This window comes from Vulpes lagopus, chromosome 23 (assembly GCF_018345385.1).
Source record: "Vulpes lagopus strain Blue_001 chromosome 23, ASM1834538v1, whole genome shotgun sequence".
Lineage (NCBI taxonomy): Eukaryota > Metazoa > Chordata > Mammalia > Carnivora > Canidae > Vulpes > Vulpes lagopus.
In genome coordinates, this window is record NC_054846.1 from 55058922 (window position 1) to 55076040 (window position 17119).

A 17119-nucleotide genomic window follows, 5' to 3' on the forward strand; every position below is an offset into this window, starting at 1 on the left:
AAGTTAGGCAAAATGAGGCAAAGAGGGCATTTTAGACAGAAGGAATAGCATGTACAGTAGCCAGGAAACAGGAAAGCACAGAAGTTTGGGAAGCTGCAAAACAAATAGCAATACAAAGAAAGGAGTAAAGGCAGGGAGTGATAAGAAAAAAAGCTGGACAGGGTAAGGTAAAATTTACATTTCAAAGAACTACAGTACATCATTAAGGAGCTTACATTTTACCCTAAAGACAATGCCAACTATCCTAGAAATAATTATATCATGGCCTGAAAGTTGATTCTATTAGAAACTAAAGCACTTGGTGTAATGGTTGAGAACTTGGGCTTTGGAGCCAAAGAGGTTGAAGTTCAAATACCAATTCCAAAAATTATAAAGGTTCTATTATGCACCTCAGGTTATTGTGAGGATTAAATTAGATAACAGAGGTAATGTGACTTACAGAAGTTCTGGTATGTAAGTAAGAACTCAAAAACACTATGAGTGCTATTCTTTCTACGGCAAACCACCCCATAGTCTACGTCCCTTTAAGATGTATCTGTAAGTAAATCTTTCAAAGTGTAACTTTTTAAAGTACTCACTAAATCTTTTGGATCATTTTGGTGACTTTTCTCATTCAGGGTCATAATGTGGCAGGAAATAATCTGAAAGACACTGTCCTCATTCACTGAACTTCCTAGCAGGAACTCAAATTAGGAGGTACGGGATAGGGAGGAGTACACAGTAAAAAAACTAAAACCCATACTAGACACATTCTTCACAAGCTCAGTCTTCTCGGGAGGTAACCAGAAAAAAAAAGCAGCTGGTTCATGGAAGTTCATAAAATCAAGTTACAACTAAGAGCTGAGGCTATACTACAAGGTATATTGTTTTTCTTTAAACGAGACTTGGCATACATATTGAGGTCCAGATGAATTGAGAAACGATGTTTTAACACAGAAAGGTATTTCTTAGAATACATTCCAATCTCCCTTGGCCATTTTTCACAACCAAATATTTTCATAATACAAACATGGAGAGAAGGGATAGCTAACACAACTGGAGGATAGAATCAACAAGAATTAAGGGTGTCCTGCAGAAAGTAGGTAAATTTAAAGATGGGGGATGAGTGATCAAGCCAAGCTTTCTCACAAAGCAAAAGGAGGGGAGAGTGAGCAAGAGAGGTAAGGGAGAGGACTTTCTAGGCAGATGGAACAAATTAATTAACAATTAGGGATAAGAGACAGTATAGTGTGTTTCTGGGATGTTAATTAGTTCATTAAGGCGTAAAGAGATCAACTAGTGATGGTACACGGAGGACTAGAACTGTCAAAACTGAGCCACTGTACCAAAGGGCAAGGCACTGGTGGGTCTGTGTTCATGTTTACATAACTCAGTAACTATCAAGGTACATGTCATGACATATATACAGTGAACATTTGTTGAGTGACAGAATGGCTATGTATGCCATATATGCCTTGACCTTGGAAATCTAAATGAGTTCCCACATTCTGGCATCTCTGCTCAGCAAAATGCATTATCTGTATTGTTCGAAGAGTTCAGAGATACCTCCTCCATCATAGTGCTCTAGGTAATAGTAATAGCATTATTTTTGTTTTAAAAGTACTGTATTTAGGGACGCCTGGGTGGCTCAGTGGTTGGGTATCTGACTTTGGCTCAGGGTGTGATCCCGGGGTCCTGGGATTGAGTCCTGCATCGGGCTCCCCTCAGGAAGCCTACTTCTCCCTCTGCCTGTGTCTCTGCCTCTCTCCGTGTGTGTCTCATGAATAAATGAATAAAATCTTAAAAAAAAAAAAAAGTACTGTATTTCTTTTGAAAATTGATAAAGGGAAAGAATCAAGCTTAGTCTACTTTTCCCATACAAACTATATTTCAGGATAATCAACTAGCTAATAAGGGAAAGTTCTTTATAGAAGAATCACAAATTGTGAATAGAAAATCATCATTTTACAACCGATAGTGAAATAATGGTTATCAGCAATAATTATCTATGACAGCTACAACTATTATGTAAAAATTAATGAGGAACTTAATAATGAATAGAACAGGCTGACTTCGCCTAATTCATTGATCCATCGTAGGTCACCAAAAGAGGAACAGAAAGTAAGTTCTTTTTAAAATGAGGGAACAAGAACCATATAGCACCAACCAAAAAGTAAAATTCTTGCTAACAAAACTAACCTGAATCTAATCCAGACGCTGGACCTAACTACCAATTTACAGAAAATATGGGGACAGAGGTACAATTTAAACAATGCCCCCAAAATAAAATTCACCCCCCCAAAAAAATTTCACCCAACACCAGAATGTGGGAAGTTCTATTTCTTAAAGTTTATATGGGGTTTTGAAAAAAAAAAATAGGAAAAACTATTATAAATTAAAGAAGGCTTAAGAGAACACCATATATAAAGTATGGGGCTTTGTTTGAATTTTAATTCCAAAAAATCAACAGTAATTTCAGAAAAATAGGTAAATCATGCACCTGTGCCAAAATTTCTTGACAGTCATGCAGAGGGGGGTTAAAAAAAAAAAAGAAAGAAAAGAAAAGAAAAGAAAAGAAAAGAAAAGAAAAGAAAAGGAAAAGAAAAGAAAAGAAAAAGAAAAGAAAAGAAAAGAAAAGAAAAAAAGAAAAGAAAAAAGAAAAGAAAAGAAAGAAAAGAAAAAAGAAAGAAAAGAAAAGAAAGAAAAAAAAAAAAGAAAAGAAAAGAAAAGAAAAGAAAAGAAAAGAAAAGAAAAGAAAAGAAAAGAAAAGAAAAATAGGTAAAGATGAACAAGGACTAGGTATTAGAGGACACTGGGTTTGGTAATAATAGTCTCGTGTGTGTGTGTGTGTGCGTGTGCACGCGTGTGTGTGTTTTAAGAAATACAAATACATTTATAGGGAAATTTAATCCAATGCCAAAGATTTGATTAAATACTAAAGCCAAGGGCGTCTGGGTGGCTCAGCTGGTTAAGCATCTGCCTTAGCTCAGGTCATGTTCCAGGGTCCTGAGACTGAGCCCCGCATCGGGTTCCCTCTCCCTCTCCCTCTATCTCTGCCTGCTGCTACCTCTGCTTGTGCTATCAAGTGAATAAATAAAATATTATAAAAAATAAATAAAGCCAAAGCTTTTTTTAAAAAGGGGGACACCCAGATGACTCAGCAGTTGAGTGTCTGCCTTCAGCTTCAGATCAGGGTGTGATCCCAGAGTCCCAGGATCAGGTCCCTCATCAGGCTCCCTGCATGGAGCCTGCTTCTCCCTCTGCCTATGTCTCTGCCTCTCTCTGTGTGTCTCCCATGAATAAATAAATGAAATCTTAAAAAAAAAAAAAAAAAAATGAGGTGAAGGAGTGGGTTGGCTGGGTGACTCAGTCAGGTGTCCAACTCTTAGTTTCAGCTCAGGTCATGATCTCAAAGTTGTGGGATCAAGACCTCACCTACATCAGACTCCATGCTTAAGAGGGAGTCTGCCTGAAATGCTCTCCCTCTTCTTCTGCCTCTACCCTCCCCCCACCAAAATAAATAAATCTTTAAAACAGATAAATGCAGTAAAGGAGTCAAAGACTAGCAAATACTGATAACTGCTAAAAGCTGGGTAATGGGGAGGGGGGTGTAATTCATCATTTTCTTTTTGTGTACATTTCAAATTTTTAATAATACAGTTTTTAAAATAAAAATATTATCAGGGCAGAGATCCCTGGGTGGTGCAGCGGTTTGGCGCCTGCCTTTGGCCCAGGGCGCGATCCTGGAGACCCAGGATCGAATCCCACGTCAGGCTCCCAGTGCATGGAGCCTGCTTCTCCCTCTGCCTGTGTCTCTGCGCCCCTCTCTCTCTCTGTGTGACTATCGTAGATTAAAATAAATAAAGATTAAAAATATATATATATTATCAGGGCATCTGGGAGTCGCAGTCAGTTAGACAACTGACTCATGGTTTTGGCTCAGGTCGTGATCTGAGTCTTGAGATGGAGCCTCCAGTTGGGCTCTGCCCTCAGCACAGAGTCTGCTTGAGATTCTCCTTTCTTTCCCTCTGCCCCTCCCATTCGTAAGCTCTCTCTAAAATAAATGTCTTTTAAAAATGGACTAAAAAGCTAAATATAAAACAAGATTTATCTTTTATCAAATATTTTTGATTATGCAATATTTAAAAAACAAATGGATGGTAAGACACCTACATATCACTTGGCAGCTATGTCTAGGAATTGAGAATATGGATTATTCTTTATTATTCAAATGTTCTATGATGAAAATATATTAGAAATCAGAAAAAAGACTAGTGTTTTGTATTTTTTTGTTTAAGATTTTATTAATTTGAGAGAGAGAGAGAGAGGGAGAGCGTGAGAGAGAGATCACAAGCAGGTAGGAAGGGCAGAGGGAGAAGCAGGCTCCTTGCTGAGCAGAGGGAGCCCAATGCAGTACTTGATCCCAGGACCCCTGGAATCATGACCTGAGACGAAGGCAGACACTTAACCGACTGAGCCACCCAGGCACCCAAAACTAATATTTTTTAATGCTACAAAATGCTACCAACCTTTTTAAAGAACTGATCCTTACTCGGAGAAATGAGTCTAGGGCAAAGATCATACATAGGTTTTGAAGAAAGAAATTGGTAAATCTTGGATCTACTATGCTTAATTATGACAGCATGACAGTTACTTAACCCTGCAATTTCCTTAACTATAAAGTTAGTTTTAATAATACTTACACCATGCTGGATTGCCGTGAAAATTTAAAATAATAATAAAATGAGTAACACTTAAGTATATTACTTCATTTAATATTCACAACATTCCTGTGAGTTAGATGCTATTAATATCCCTATATTACTGATGAAACCAATGCACAAAGAGATTAAGCAACTGCCTAATGCCACATAATAAATGGCAAGGCTAGGATTCAAATCTAGACAGTGTGAATTGACAGCCCATAAACTTTACCTAATCCTATATTGTCCCTCATAAATATTGCTTCCCATTCTTTTCCTCATATTTATTTCCCCAAGTTCAACCAGTAATACCAATCACCCAACCTTTCTACAGACAGATGCAAAAGAAGAAAAGGAAGGGTTACCCGAATTCCCCACTGTACCATTGTTCACCAGGGAATTTGGAGCCACAGTACGAGGCCAGTGTCCATCATGAGAGGAGTTAGGGATCGCCACAGGTCTGGCAGCAGGCTGTGCAAAGATGATGCTGGGATCGTTCAGGGTAATATTGCTGGGGGCACTGCCTGGTGCAGAGTGGATCACTGGGCCATGGATAGGCCAGGATGGGGCAGGGATCTGGAGAGGGTGCATTGGCAACAATCCCATATTGTGCATGGGAGAATACTGAGCTGGTGGTGACTGGGGAAAGTTATACATAGGCATCTGGACCTGATGGGGGGTCTGGGTTCCCTGCTGAGGTGGGCCAAGCTTGGGTTGGGATCCTGGCTGGGATGGAGACTGGGTAATGGCAGCTGATTGGGAAGTGTTCTGTGGAAATGGCTGGGGCTGAGGAGAATAAGATGGCGAATCAGACTGCAAAGAGAAAAAGATAACATTTTAAAATTAATTTCAAAACATCTTAATGTATAAAAGCAGAGATTATCTAAATACAAAATTATGGAGTTATTTCATCAGAACATTATAAACACAACTCTGATGTGCATAGTAAGAGCCTCATTTTACATGAAAATAGAATTTTCTCCAAGAGCCTCAAACCTTCTCTGACATATATATTACCCTATAAATGTTTTTACTGTCCAAAGAAGAGAGAACCTAGATGTCATTCCCATCATGCAGAACCCATATTTCCAACTGTAACTAGAAATTTATGTCTAAATATCTCACAGCCACTTTGATTCAGTCCCTCAACAAGCTACTGTCAATTATGTCTGGGCATTGTTGTAGGTATTAAAAATCAATACTAACATGCATGCCCCTGAAGGAACTTAAAGTTTATAAGGGAAAGGAGAAAGAGCAGATGAATAGATTACATGAGCAATTACAATGAAATACAATCATTATCATGATAAGGAATCTATGATATATAGTGTATAAGGAAATCCCAGAGCAGGAATACCTAAACATACTTGGGAGGAGAAAACGATAAGATGGATGAAAAGTGGAAATCAAGGAAAGTTTGCCAGAGAAGTGACCTTTAGGTTGAGACACAAGGGTAAACAGCAGTCAGTCTGATAAAATAGGACAGGGACAAGGGAAGGGGAAGAGTGTTTCATGCAGAGGGAACAACATGACTGAAGGTCTATACGCTCATCGACACCTCCTGGCTTGTATAAACAACTGGATTCTGAAAGAAGTTTAATATTACTGAAGTAAAAGGGCAAGGGAATGGCAGATTTGAGGTTGAAGAATGAGGGACATGTTAATGAAGGGTCCCATAGGCCTTGTCATTAAGACTTTTATCCTGAGGGCACCGGGAAACCACTGAAGGTTTTCAAACTGGTAAGGAATATGATCAATCTGCATTTTAGAAAAATTATTCTAGCTTAATGGGAATGAAATAGAGAGTGAGTCTGGGGGGTGAGGGGAAGACTTAAAGAGAGTGAGTAAAAAACTGCTCTAAGATAGCAGCCCTGAAATGACGGTAACCTAGGCTAGGGAAATACAATATAGGGATAGGGAAGCAAATGGCTGTGGGCTAGGGAAATACAATATAGGGATAGGGAAGCAAATGGCTGTGAGCTATTTTTTATGGGTAGAAAATAAGAGGACTTAGGGACTGGATGTGGGGGTTGAGAGAGGGAGTAGTTCTGGAAACCAGCGAATAGGATCATTTAATGAGATGGAGAACACAGGGACAAGAGGTTAAGTTTAGGAATTTGGAAAGAAATATGTATTACATTCTACACATTTTGAGGTTAAAGCGCTTTGTGAGATATCGGAACAACAATGTCCATTAGACAGACTATGACCCAAATCTCAGGTAAGAGAAAAGTAAGTGCTAAAGGCAAAAAGTAAAAGCAGCAGCATAGGAAAGTGGTTAGAGCATAGGTTTTAGAGACAGGGCCTGAGTTCAAGCCCTAGTTCCAAGTGTGTGCTGACCTCATGCAAGAACCTTAAATGTTTCTTCATTCACCTGTAATATAAAATAATAATCTATCTCATAGACTTTTGTGTAGATTAATTAAACAACACAGAATATAAACACCAAATTCAGGACAGTAGATACATTTTAGAATCTACTACTAAAGGAAGGGACGGTGGGAAGGCTTTAAGATGGGAACAGCATCCAAAAGGAATTACATAGGAATTACTGACTACATATCACTTTTTAATAAACCAAAGATAATAAAACGTAAAGAATTGTTAAGGCCTGGTGGCACTACATGGGTATCTATTACTTTCTGTACTTTTCCAATATTTTATCATAAGAAACAGGAGAAAAAAAAAAGATATGGCCAACAGCCACTAAACAATGTTAGCTAATATTACTGTTGTTAAAAAACATTTATGACAATGTCAGGCCCAGGGTGCCTGGGTGGCAGCTCAGTCAGTTAAGTGTCTGCCTTCAGCTCAGGTCATGATTCCAGAGTCCTGGGATCGAGCCCACATCAGACTCCCTGCTCAGTGGAGAGTTGCTTCTCCCTCTCCCTCTGCTGCTCCCCAGCAGAGAGCTTGTGCTCTCTGTGTCAGATAAAGAAATAAAATATTTAATTTAAAAAAAAGAAAAGAAAAAAATGTCAGCACCATAGTGGGTATTCAAATATTATAAGTGGGGTTAGTGGGCTCCTAAATGGGAGAGTTGTTACAAGACTTTCCCAATACTGATCTTCAAATAGCCTCTAAGAATTTTTTCTAAACACAGATTATACCATATTTAGCACCTAGACCCAGGTTTGAATCTTTTAATTTCTCTTATTCTCAGCTTCCCAATTTGTAAAGTTTGATCATACTAATACCTATCACTTCACATGGCCATCCAAGGGATCAAGTGTGAAGCACCAAAGCACAGTATCAGGTTTAGAGTAAGGAAGTATTCAATTCGCATTAAATTAATTTAAGGAGTACATGGTAAACAGACATTTACACAAGGGTTAAGAGTAACTCAGCAAAGTTAATATGAAACTTGTAAACCTGAACTCTAATTCAATACTCTTCTTTCAGAGGACGTATTTCACTAGGTATTCATATCAGCTATGAGGAGACACATAAAAGCTTCAGGCAAGTCCAACACCATGCATGTATTGCCCCAACACTACTAAACCCCTAACACATCTCAAGCTTTGTGTCTATTTTTATAAATATTGTGCTGATCTTCTGCCACTAGGCAAAGCCTGAAACCTCAAAGTCATTACCTTATTTTAACCAATCAACAAATGTATTAGGTAGTTATCTTATTTTACAAATAAGAAGGCAGGCTTACTAAAGTTAAGTAGCTTACCCACAGATAAAAAGCCAGATCTGCATTACTCCAAAGGTAATGCTCATCCCACCTCATGTGCCTAGCAAGGACACCTCTACAAAGCACTGTGTAATCTGGATGACTATATTTGCCAGTCTAAAAGATCAATCATATCACCCATCAAAGATAGTACTATCTTCCTGACAAAACTAATCCCTTTGCAGGCAGAGTACTTACACATTCTGAGGACTGTCTAGTCCTTATGGACTGATCACCTTGTTGCTGAGCAGAACCAGCCACTTGTTGGGCATTTACAAGGTTGCGGACCAGCTGGGCTGCTAAGAGAAGACATAAGAAAGAAAATCAACAGATAAAAAAACTAAGAAATGACAATCAATAAACTCCCTTCCTCTGTTAAGAGTTTCAAATCCTTCTAACTTTATAAACTTGGACTTTTAAATCATTATTACGTTTGTGAAAGACTTATAACAACTAGTATTTTTAAAGCCATTTTTCAATCATGCAAATCACCAAAAAAAAAAAAAAATACACTGGTAGTAGAAACAAGAACAAAAAGACATATACTTCTTTTCTAAAGGAGATGATATATTTAAGAAAACCTTCTGCAACAAGAATCTGAGTAACTGGAAATCATCACTTCTAAATATTCTATTTTTTCTTTCATTGAACGTGGGGTTTCTAGTTTCTTAAAACTGGGGTTTCTAGTTCTTAAAATTACTTACGAATTATAACAGGAACAGATCTCTCTCACACATAATAGTAATGGGAAGAGATATAATTTCTCCTGTACATGTTCCCAGAAAAAAAACTCCTGTTAACTTTTGGAGGAAAAAAAAATTTAATTTCTATTAATTTTGCTAGGGAAAGAATAAAGGATGTAACTGAAATCAACAGAATACTTAAAGGGAGTTTACTGAATACAACAGACTGCTAAGACTTTAATAGTGAATGTATCTGAGTACTGTCTAAAATAAAGGCTAAATTTTCTCTCTTTAAGAAATTGTAAGGTCCAAAATCATACAGCTAAGTTTGGAACAGAGAGGAATCAGAATCCTTAGAATGACATCAACACAAATGACCTTATTTCTACCAAAAACTATTTTTGGTCTTTTCTATTTACCTGCCACACTGCTGTTCCTCTGACGGGCCAGCTTGACCTCTGGGCACTCTCTTCGTACATGTCCTGCATCTCCACATATAAAGCATCTGAGGTCTCTGGGGTCTCTAAACTCTCGACTGTCATGGAGGTCTCGGGGGTCAACAAGGTCTCGTGAATCCTTCTCCTCTTCATTTCCATCCTTCTCTTCTTCACTGTCTTTCTTCTTTAGTCTAAACAGTAAACTGCTGATACCAATAATGTGGGGGCTAGGGACTTGTAAACTGAGTGAAGCACAGAACAACCTAAACTATACAAAAGTTTCACAATAAAGGGATTAACATGCCCATTGTTTCATGCACCTTTTTTAAGGCAAAGGAACTCACATTTAGAGCACACCTACTCATATGGCAGAAACTGGGTATTCCAGTAGCTTAATAATATCAAATTAGAAAAAACTTTAATATCAAATTGTAATCTTATAACAATATTTAAGAGGTTGGTATTTATTATCTCCATTTTACAGAGGAAAAGCTGATGCCTAAAGAAAGTGTCTTCTCTAAATTTAAGTCAGCATATAGCACTGATTGAACCTAGGAATTAATACTCTCTGAAAAGTTCTAAGCTCTTACTACACAAGCCTTGAAAACTAAAGAAAGAATTTTCCTGGCCTATTAAACAGAGTATATAGAATATAGGAAGATATATTTGATAATTATATTTTTGGGGGTATAGAGGATGTATATGCCTCAAGGTATATATTATATAGGTATAACTCAAATATCTCACAGATTCAATTATATTTTAATTACTAATTTGCAGGACTGGAAGGTACTCAGCAAGAACCCCATGACTTGGTCATTTTTTTTTTTTCTTGGCTCCTGGCACAGTTCCCAGTAGAGTAGGTGTCAATAAATGCTTCTTCAATTAAAAAAAAAAAAAAAAAAACCCTCAAGAAACAGAAACTGAATGCATTAATGAATACATGAACAAATGAATGAGATACCACTGTGCCATGAATAAATATCATTCTGTAACAAAATTCCACTCCAATACACATTTTACCTAACGTCCAATTTAAAGCCCTGAACTTTCTCACTTATATATGAGCACAGTTATAGCTACAATTGGCCTCACATTTATTTTCCCTGTAATGTTGATATACAATCATTTGCCAACCTTCTCCTTTTAGGGCAGTCTTTCATGTAGTGGCCTATTTTTCCACACACACGACAACATCGATCATTGGGAGCCAGTTCTCCATCTGTTAGCACTCGGGAATCAAAGAAGTATTCCTAGAGAGAAAATAAAACTTTACTAGAAAAAAAAAACCACTATGAATTTTGGAATCCAAATGGAAAGAAGACCAACATGCAAAAGTGGTTTTAAAAAAGGAAATAGGAATGCCTGGGTGGCTCAGTGGTTGAGCGTCTGCCTTTGGCTCAGGGCGTGATCCTGGGATCCCAGATTGAGTCCCACATTGGGCTCCTTGCATGGAGCCTGCGTCTCCCTCTGCCTGTGTCTCTGCCTCTTTCTCTCTGTGTCTCTCATGAATAAATAATATATTAAAAAAAAAAAACTCGCTATCAAAAAACAAAAACAAAAAAGGAAATAAATGGGGTGCCTAGGTCACTCAGTTGGTTAAGCATCTGCCTTTAGCTCAAGTCATGGTCCCAGAGTCCAGGGATCAAGCCCATGTTGGGCTCCCTGCTCAGCCAGGAGTCTGCTTGTCCCTCTCCCTCTGCCCTGTTCGTTCTGTCTCTTTCTGTCAAATAAATAAAATCTTTAAAAAAAAAAAAAAAGGAAATAAATAACAACAAATTATTTCACTGTTATTAAAACCATGATATGAAAATAAGATTAAGAATTATCATCATCAGGACCCCAGGGTGACTCAGGTGGTTGAGCAGCTTGGCTCATGATTTCAGTTCAGGTCATGATCTCAGGGGTTGTGGGATCCAGACCCCAGTCAGGCTCCATACTCAGCTCGGATTCTCCTCCTCCTATTCCCTCTGTCCTTCCTTCCCTCTGTTCTCTCTCTCAAATAAATCAAGAAAAGAAATTATCATCATCATCAATATCACAGTTGCTAATAGTGCTAACCACTTTACATCCACATTTCTTCATTCATCTGTGGCATCTTTGCCTAATAACTTATTAAAGTAGAAACTATTTTCATCCTCACTTACAGATGAAGAAATAGAAGCTCGTAGAGTTTGAGTCATTTACCCATAGTAAAAAAGCTGGTAAGTAAACAGGATTTCAAGCTAAGTTGGTCTGACTACAAATCTCCTGCTTTTTGCCTCAAGAAGGCTATTTTGAAAAAAAAGAATTTTTTTTTTGAAAAGATTTTATTTGAGAGAGAGCAATCACAAGCAGGGGACAGGGGTAAGGGAACCAGCAGAATACCCGCTGAACAGGGAGCCTGATGCAGGACTCAATTCCAGGACTCTGAAATCATGACCTGAGCTGAAGGCAGACACTTAGCTGACTGAGCCACCCAGATGCCCCAAGAATTATACTCTTTACAAAAGACCTCTCTGTAAATAAAGCAATCCTCTGGTTTATTTAAAATATGATTGGATTTGCATTATAACATTTCAAGAACATGTAACATTTAAGAGAAGGTACAGAACCAATACAAAGTAAATAATTTTCCCAAGTTTTAGAAGTAGCAGGATCGTATTTTCTTTATCCTACCACCTAGCATAATAAACTAAGTTTTAGTTTAGTTTTGTTTTGCACTATCACAAGGACCAGTTTGTCCTAACAGTACCCACGTCCCTGGAAGACAAAATAACATATCCACTTAGCACTCTTCAAATCTACTTAAAGTCAAAGATAAAAGTATAAGAGACACACCTACTAGGATGGCTATCATAAAAAAAAAGAAAGGATGTAGATGAAATGGATCCATACATATTGGCAGTAGGAATGTAAAATAACACAGATGCTTTAAAAAAAGTCTGTCAGCACCTCAGAAAGTTAAACATAAATTTGTCAAAATGAACCAGCAATTCTACTGTTAGGTATATACCCAAAAGAAATTAAAACACACATCCACACAAAAATTTGTGCAGAAATATTCACAGCAGCATTACTCATAAGAGGCAAGAAGTAGAAACAACTCAAATGTCCATCATAGGTGATGAATGGATAAATAAAATGTGATATATATTCCATTTAATGGAATACTGTTCAATCATAAAAAGGAATGAGGTGGTGATACATGGTACAACATGAACGAACTCTGAGAACATTAGGCCAAGTGAAAGAAGCCAGTCACAAAAGGCTACAAGTTTTATGGTTCCATTTATATGAAATGTCCTCATTGACAAACCTATAAAAACAAAAAAAGGGTCAGTGGTGCAAAGGAATTTAAAATATATGCCAGGAGCAGACCAGGAAATCTAAGTTAAGTGGGAAGAAAAATGAAGACAGAAGATAGCTGACAGAATGGGAGAAAATGAGTCAGAATAGTAGAGGACCTAATAATGTAAATAGATGAAAAGAGAATATGTGAGTGAGCAAAAAATATGAATGAATAGAAAATATACTTGTCTTCATTTTCAGTAATATAGGAATGAAACACATCTATTTTGTATCCCTACAAGCCTAGTCAGTACATAGGAGAGAAATCAATAAATATGCATCAAAAGAATAAATTTTACTATGGAAAGTATAAGTATGAAAGACTTTGTTTTTATTTATTTATTTATTTATTTTAGTATGAAAGACTTTAAAGGATATTTTCTACAGTATCAGTTATAACACGGATAATAAAAACAATTTAAATGTCCACCAAAGGAGAATAGTTAAACTAGTATACACAAGCCATAGAATACTATATATTGACTTTTAAAACAGAAAAAAGTAGATCAAAAAATGGTTAGCAGACTCACAGGCCCCTTCAGACAGGCCCCACTGATGTTTGGGTCTTACTGCAAATGATATTCAAGACCGAAGACTGGTATCTACTAGGACTACTTATACTGAGTTATTAAGAGCTGCTAAAACTTTGTATTCATAGACTAAAGTTATTAGCACATTTGTAGTTTACTAAGGACTCTAATATTCTACTAAAAAAGTCTGACAACATGAAACTGCTAGGTTCCTATGGAACATACGTACATATACACACTAATAGTTGGAATTCCCACAATTTTCAGGTAAAATGCTTTATTAGTGTATCAGCAGATTTATTTTGATCTGACTGTGCTCTTCATATATTATTTTTAATTAGTATGTTAGTAAAATTATTGTTGGATTTTCCTTTTGTTTGACATTTTGTTCTTACACAACTTTGATGTCATTTCAAATTTTACTGTTATTTTCTATCTCTCCATTATAATTATTATCACCACCATCCCCTAAGGTGCAGGATAATAAGAAATGTCTGAGAAGTAATGCTACAAGGGAAAACAGCTGTAGACTCTTCTGCTTTTCTCACCCTACATCCCAAAGAAAGAGTACAGAAACTATACTGAACAAAATCAAGGATATTCGTTATGTAATAGAAGAGACATTTTCTCTCGAGATTGCTTCTCTTGGAAGTTTCTTTTTCTGCGAACCTTAGACCTTCTCCCATTAGAAAGCAACCAAAAACCAGAGTGAGACCAAGAGGAATGGGAAATACTATACCACCCAGTTTAGGCAAAAGGAATTCTCTCAGTTCCATGCCATCAAATTCGGCTATCTCAAAATTAGAGCAGAAGTCTCAGCAAGTAAGGAAGTATTTCTTTGGTGTTGTCCTCTTTATATTTTCATCAAGATTTCTAAAGATGGAAGGGGGCAGTGGGCAGCACCTCAAATTCAAAATTTAAGGATACTGACTCTTGACTACCTTCATTCATTCAACAAATGTTTATTTGTGCCATCTTACCAGGTACTGGAAATATGATGAAGAGATAACAGACCCTGTCCTCATGGAACTATGATAGTCTAATGAGAAAGACAGAATTCAACAAAGAGACACACAAAATTTTGCAGTTATCTCATTATGAACTATGGTAAGTGCAATAAAAAAAAAAAAATAGGGAGCGTATAATTGTCCCATTCCCCTATTTCTAACACCAACTTGGAAATAGGATAAGGTCTCCTATATTACAAAAAAAGCAATTCTATAAGAAAGACTCAGAATTCAAATTATGGTAACTTACAGCTTCTCTGCCAATGAGTGGATAAAAAGGGGTACCAAAAAGTTTCCTTCCATTGATAAATGCCTTCATGATAAAATTGGTCACTATTTAAAAAAGAAAAAAAATAAATAAAGATGCAGACTTTAATGTGTAAAAGCTTTAAAAACAGGGTATCTGTATATTTAAAACTTACTTTTTCTAGATACTCCAGCACCAAGGTTATGATTCAAGTCAAAAGGATCTAGAAAATAAATATTTCATTTTTCAATTAGGAATTATGTTCATTACAACATAAAATATACATAGGAGCCATAACTAGAGACTAACACTACATAATCAGACCATTCAAATGAGCAAGTTATTCTTCTAAAATTATAGATTAAAAAAGACAGAAACTGGGGGAGGGAAAAAAGTAATAAAAGGGTCAAAACATAAAAATCAAGAGGAAGAATCTTCCAAATTCTAATGTGTTTTTAGTTTTTCCTTCAATTTCCTTGCCAAATGAAAGCCTGGCTTTTTGTTTGGTTTTGTTCCTCAGTTAATGTCAGCTAAATGATTACCTTCAATTGCAATGCATTTGGATGTCCACTGCTTCTCAAAAGTTGTCAACAGCTTTTTCTGCCGAATGCTAATTACATATTCCTTAAAATCAAACTCTTCAGTATAGAAGCGAAGCAGTCCCAACCAAAGCTCTCCTAAGGTTTCTGTGTTCTTTCCAAGTGAAGGTAAACGCTTTTTCTATAGGTAAGAAAAAAAGAGATGTCTATACTTACCCAAAATATGGACCTTAAGTATAAGTAAAATTATTAAATTATGCAAATCCTAACATATATCAGTGAGCATTCTATAACATAAAGAATGAAAAAAAATTACCAGTTCTTCTGTTTTATCAAAGAAAAATGCATTCCATCCATCAACCATTCTCTGTGGAATCTGTTTTCCATCAAAGATCTGTAAAAACAATTTTATCATCAGATTTTAAGTTTTATAAAGCAAATGCCCAAGTATCTTCATATCATTTTAGAATGTAGCCATAAAAGATACTGAGATACTTCTTTCCAAAAGGAACATGTCAGGATGGTATAATTTGATGCCAAGGTATTAATGAATAAAATGTATCTGGAAGATCAAAGCTGGGAAAGGATATCTTAAGAGCATGAGACTTTCCAAATAACATATTTGATGTTACCTATTTTGCCTGTCAAAACCCATCCAGCCCAAGACTAATGAAGTGAAACTAAAGAAAAAAAAAAAACAATGAAAACCATATTTTCATCTAAGGATCATAGATGTAGAAATACATAATACCTATTGATTTGTACACCCAAAGGAAATCAACAGAACTGTATGTTTTGGGGAAGAGCTCTAGTATTTTTACACAGTTATCTGTATCAGATGAGGCTAAAAAAGCCCCTGGCTATTGATTTTTTTGAAGAGAAAATTAGGTAGCTTTTTCTGACATCTCTCCAACACCCAGATAAAAACTATAAAATCTTCATGAATAATTACTCATTGTGAGGAAAGGGGTGGTGGTGATGCAATGCTACTAGAAGAAAAGTATCCTGTGTAAGAGGACTTCTTTAAAAAAGATGCAATAAAGTAAAAAGTTGCAACAGGCTCACCGTCAGCCGACCTCATTTCTAGTCTTAGTCCTGCCTAGTAGTGACTCTAGACAAGACAATTATTCTCCTAAAATCTTAAGTTTTCCCAACGAAAATGAGAGACTAGATTAATTAGGTCAGTTGTTATCAAATTTTATTTTTCTTTTAAGCTATAGAATCTTTTCTTAAGAGGAATCTTCCCGGAAGCTTAAAACAGATAAAAGTAGTACTTTAAATAGAAGGCTGAGTGGAGAAAACATACCCCATTTTTATCTTACCTTGCTTCTCATACATACACTAATGAGCACCTACAGCTTGCCAGAAAATACTTTAAAACCATCAGATAAGGTGGTCCCCATAACCCCTTGCATTTTAGGTGGCACAGTGATTTACAAAATTAACATGTCTGGCCCCTCTAATCTCACACTCAGGTTTAAATTTTTCATAGGCAAAAACTGTAACTTAATTCTGGAGCCAAAATTCCTACTACATCAAAGTCTGTCATACAGAGAATACTTAATACAGGTTTGTTGAATGAATGTATTTACTCCAAAATCATGTTTACAAAAAGATGAAGTTTCCAGAAACTTAGGCTCATAAGCTGTTTTTGAGAGAGCAAGTGCACACGTAAGCATACGAATGCAAAGGGGGAGGGACAAAGGGAAAGAGAGACTCTCAGACTTCCTGCTGAGTGTGGAACCCAAGGCATGGCTCCATCTCACAAGCCATCATGACCTGAGCCAAAATCAAGAGTCAGACACTTAACTGACTGAACCACCTAGGCTCCCCAGTTGCTTTTTAAATTTATGTAACTTACATACAATTACTATCTACCATAAATTCTGACACTTCATAAAAGAAACATGGGAAAGCCTAGAATACCTACAACAAATTCTGCCCTGAAAAATGAAATAAAGGTATTAAAGAAATCAAAGTATAAT

At 36.6% G+C, this 17119-nt stretch overlaps 1 protein-coding gene across 9 annotated transcripts in view; it reads right to left on the minus strand.

The window, feature by feature from the left end:
- Positions 1 to 17119, minus strand: part of TUT4 (terminal uridylyl transferase 4) — a 114642-nt gene that overhangs the window by 2061 nt on the left and 95462 nt on the right. For 4 of the 9 annotated variants that reach the window (XM_041738424.1, XM_041738423.1, XM_041738420.1 and 1 more), the window contains 8 exons: positions 15451 to 15528; positions 15138 to 15315; positions 14771 to 14818; positions 14599 to 14681; positions 10619 to 10734; positions 9464 to 9687; positions 8560 to 8660; positions 5048 to 5495 (listed from right to left, as the gene is read on the minus strand). In XM_041738424.1, the coding sequence (XP_041594358.1) occupies positions 5048 to 5495; positions 8560 to 8660; positions 9464 to 9687; positions 10619 to 10734; positions 14599 to 14681; positions 14771 to 14818; positions 15138 to 15315; positions 15451 to 15528 (1276 nt within the window). The remainder of the gene's footprint in view (positions 1 to 5047; positions 5496 to 8559; positions 8661 to 9463; positions 9688 to 10618; positions 10735 to 14598; positions 14682 to 14770; positions 14819 to 15137; positions 15316 to 15450; positions 15529 to 17119) is intronic. The other 5 variants (XM_041738417.1, XM_041738421.1, XM_041738418.1 and 2 more) reach the window with 3 other exon arrangements.